This window comes from Corvus brachyrhynchos, unplaced genomic scaffold, assembly GCF_000691975.1.
Source record: "Corvus brachyrhynchos isolate BGI_N302 unplaced genomic scaffold, ASM69197v1 scaffold443, whole genome shotgun sequence".
NCBI lineage: Eukaryota > Metazoa > Chordata > Aves > Passeriformes > Corvidae > Corvus > Corvus brachyrhynchos.
This window is the reverse complement of record NW_008237220.1, coordinates 75,353-77,047: the sequence shown is the minus strand read 5'-3', so window position 1 is coordinate 77,047 and position 1,695 is coordinate 75,353. Positions and strand designations below refer to the sequence as shown.

The following is a 1,695-nucleotide window of genomic DNA, read 5'->3' as shown; positions in this document are numbered from 1 at the left end:
CCCCTGAGCCGCTGCTGGGGGTGGCCGAGGCCGTTCCCCTGGCCAGGTGACCCCTCCTTGTCCCCTCCGAGCTCCCAGACCCGTCCCAGTTCCCGTCACCACCCCCAAAGCGCTTCCCGGTGCCGTCCCACGGGCCGGGCGATCCCAGAAGATCCCAAAACCCCCCCGGAGCTTTCCCTGGAGCCCCAGGATCTCCTTTTCCCACAGAATTCACCTCTCATCCCTCCGAAATCAGGGAATCTTCTGAGGGATTTTTTTTCCCTGGGGGGTTTTTGAGGGATCTCCAGGAGGATCCTCCTGCCCGGGAACGTTCTGGAATGTCACCCGGGATCCAAGGAAAGCCATTCCCGGTGTTTTTCCAGAGGACGGTGGCGCGGTACCAGGAGGAAGTGGAGCGGGCGGGATCGGCCCTGCGGAGAGCGGAGAAGGACGCGGCCGAGAAGGAGATGGAGGTGGAGGAGCTCCAGAGGCTCCTGGCCAGCATGGAAAAGGTGCCGCGGGATCGGGATGAGCGGATTCGGGATCGGGAATTGGCCCCGGGAACCGGGAGAGCCCCCAGGGGTTGAATTCCCAACCAGGGAATTTTCTGGAATGGTCAAAATGGGATTTTCCCAGGTGTGGAAGAGCTTCCCTGGGAGTGCTCCCGGGGACCTCCCGCAATTCCCAGCCTCGTTTTGTTAATTTTTTAAGGGATTTTGGGATAATTGGGATTAAGGTCGGAGCCAGAGGAACCCAGAAATGTTGGGAAAATGAGGACGGAGGGATCTGGGTGGATTTTAGGGAAAGGTTCCTGATCCAGAGGGTGGCACTGGGACAGGGGGGTTTGTGGGGTGTCCATCGATCCCAGGAGCTGGGATTGGGGATCCCAAAGTTGGGATGGGGGATCAAAATTCGGATTTAATTATTGAAATGTTGGGATTGATGACCGGAAGTTTGGGATTCATGACCAAAAGTTGGGATTGAGGACCTAAAGTTTGGGGTTGATGATCTAAAAGTTGGGATTGATGATGTAAAGTTCGGGATTGATGAGCAAAAATTGGGATTGAGGATTTAAAGTTTGGGATTGATGATCTAAAAGTTGGGATTGGTGATGTAAAGTTTGGGATTGATGACCCGAGGCTGGATTTGACCATCCCACAGCATTGCTCCTCCCTTCACAATTCCCTGATTTTATCCCTTTTCCATCTCGGGATTCCCGTGTTGGCTCCGGGGCCGCATTCCCGACCGCATTCCCGACAGCGGGATCGCCGTATCCTAGGGGGGGAAAAACTGGGATAATCCTTTGGCCTCCTCTGTCCATCCAACCCCGATTTATCCCCGTGGAAATCCCTCCAGGGGCGATTCCCAATATCCCAACTCACTCCCAATATCCCAACTCATTCCCGACCCCAATCCAAGCCCGAATTCCGCCGCAGGAGCACCGGAATTTGCTGGCACGGATGGAAGCGGGAGAAGCCGAGCTGGAGCGGCTCCGGAAGGTGGAAGGGGACAAAGTGGCCCAACAGGACCGGTGAGAATCCGGGAATCCCGCCAGCCAAATTCCTGGGAAGGGCGTGCCGGGCTCTTCCTCCCTCCACCCCGGGGATGATTCATCCCGAAAATGTTCTCGGAGATCTCTGGAGGGCGCTGGGAGCCTTCGGGTTGTCCGATTGTCCCGGGGGATCATCGGGAATGGAGGTGTTCCAGGAAGGCCGA

At 56.7% G+C, this 1,695-nt stretch overlaps 1 protein-coding gene across 1 annotated transcript in view; it reads left to right on the top strand.

Moving 5' to 3' along the window:
• TUFT1 (tuftelin 1) overlaps positions 1-1,695 on the top strand; it is an 8,941-nt gene that overhangs the window by 5,246 nt on the left and 2,000 nt on the right. The window contains exons 9-10 of the mRNA XM_017728866.1: positions 363-491; positions 1,416-1,510. Of these exons, the coding sequence (XP_017584355.1) occupies positions 363-491; positions 1,416-1,510 (224 nt within the window). The remainder of the gene's footprint in view (positions 1-362; positions 492-1,415; positions 1,511-1,695) is intronic.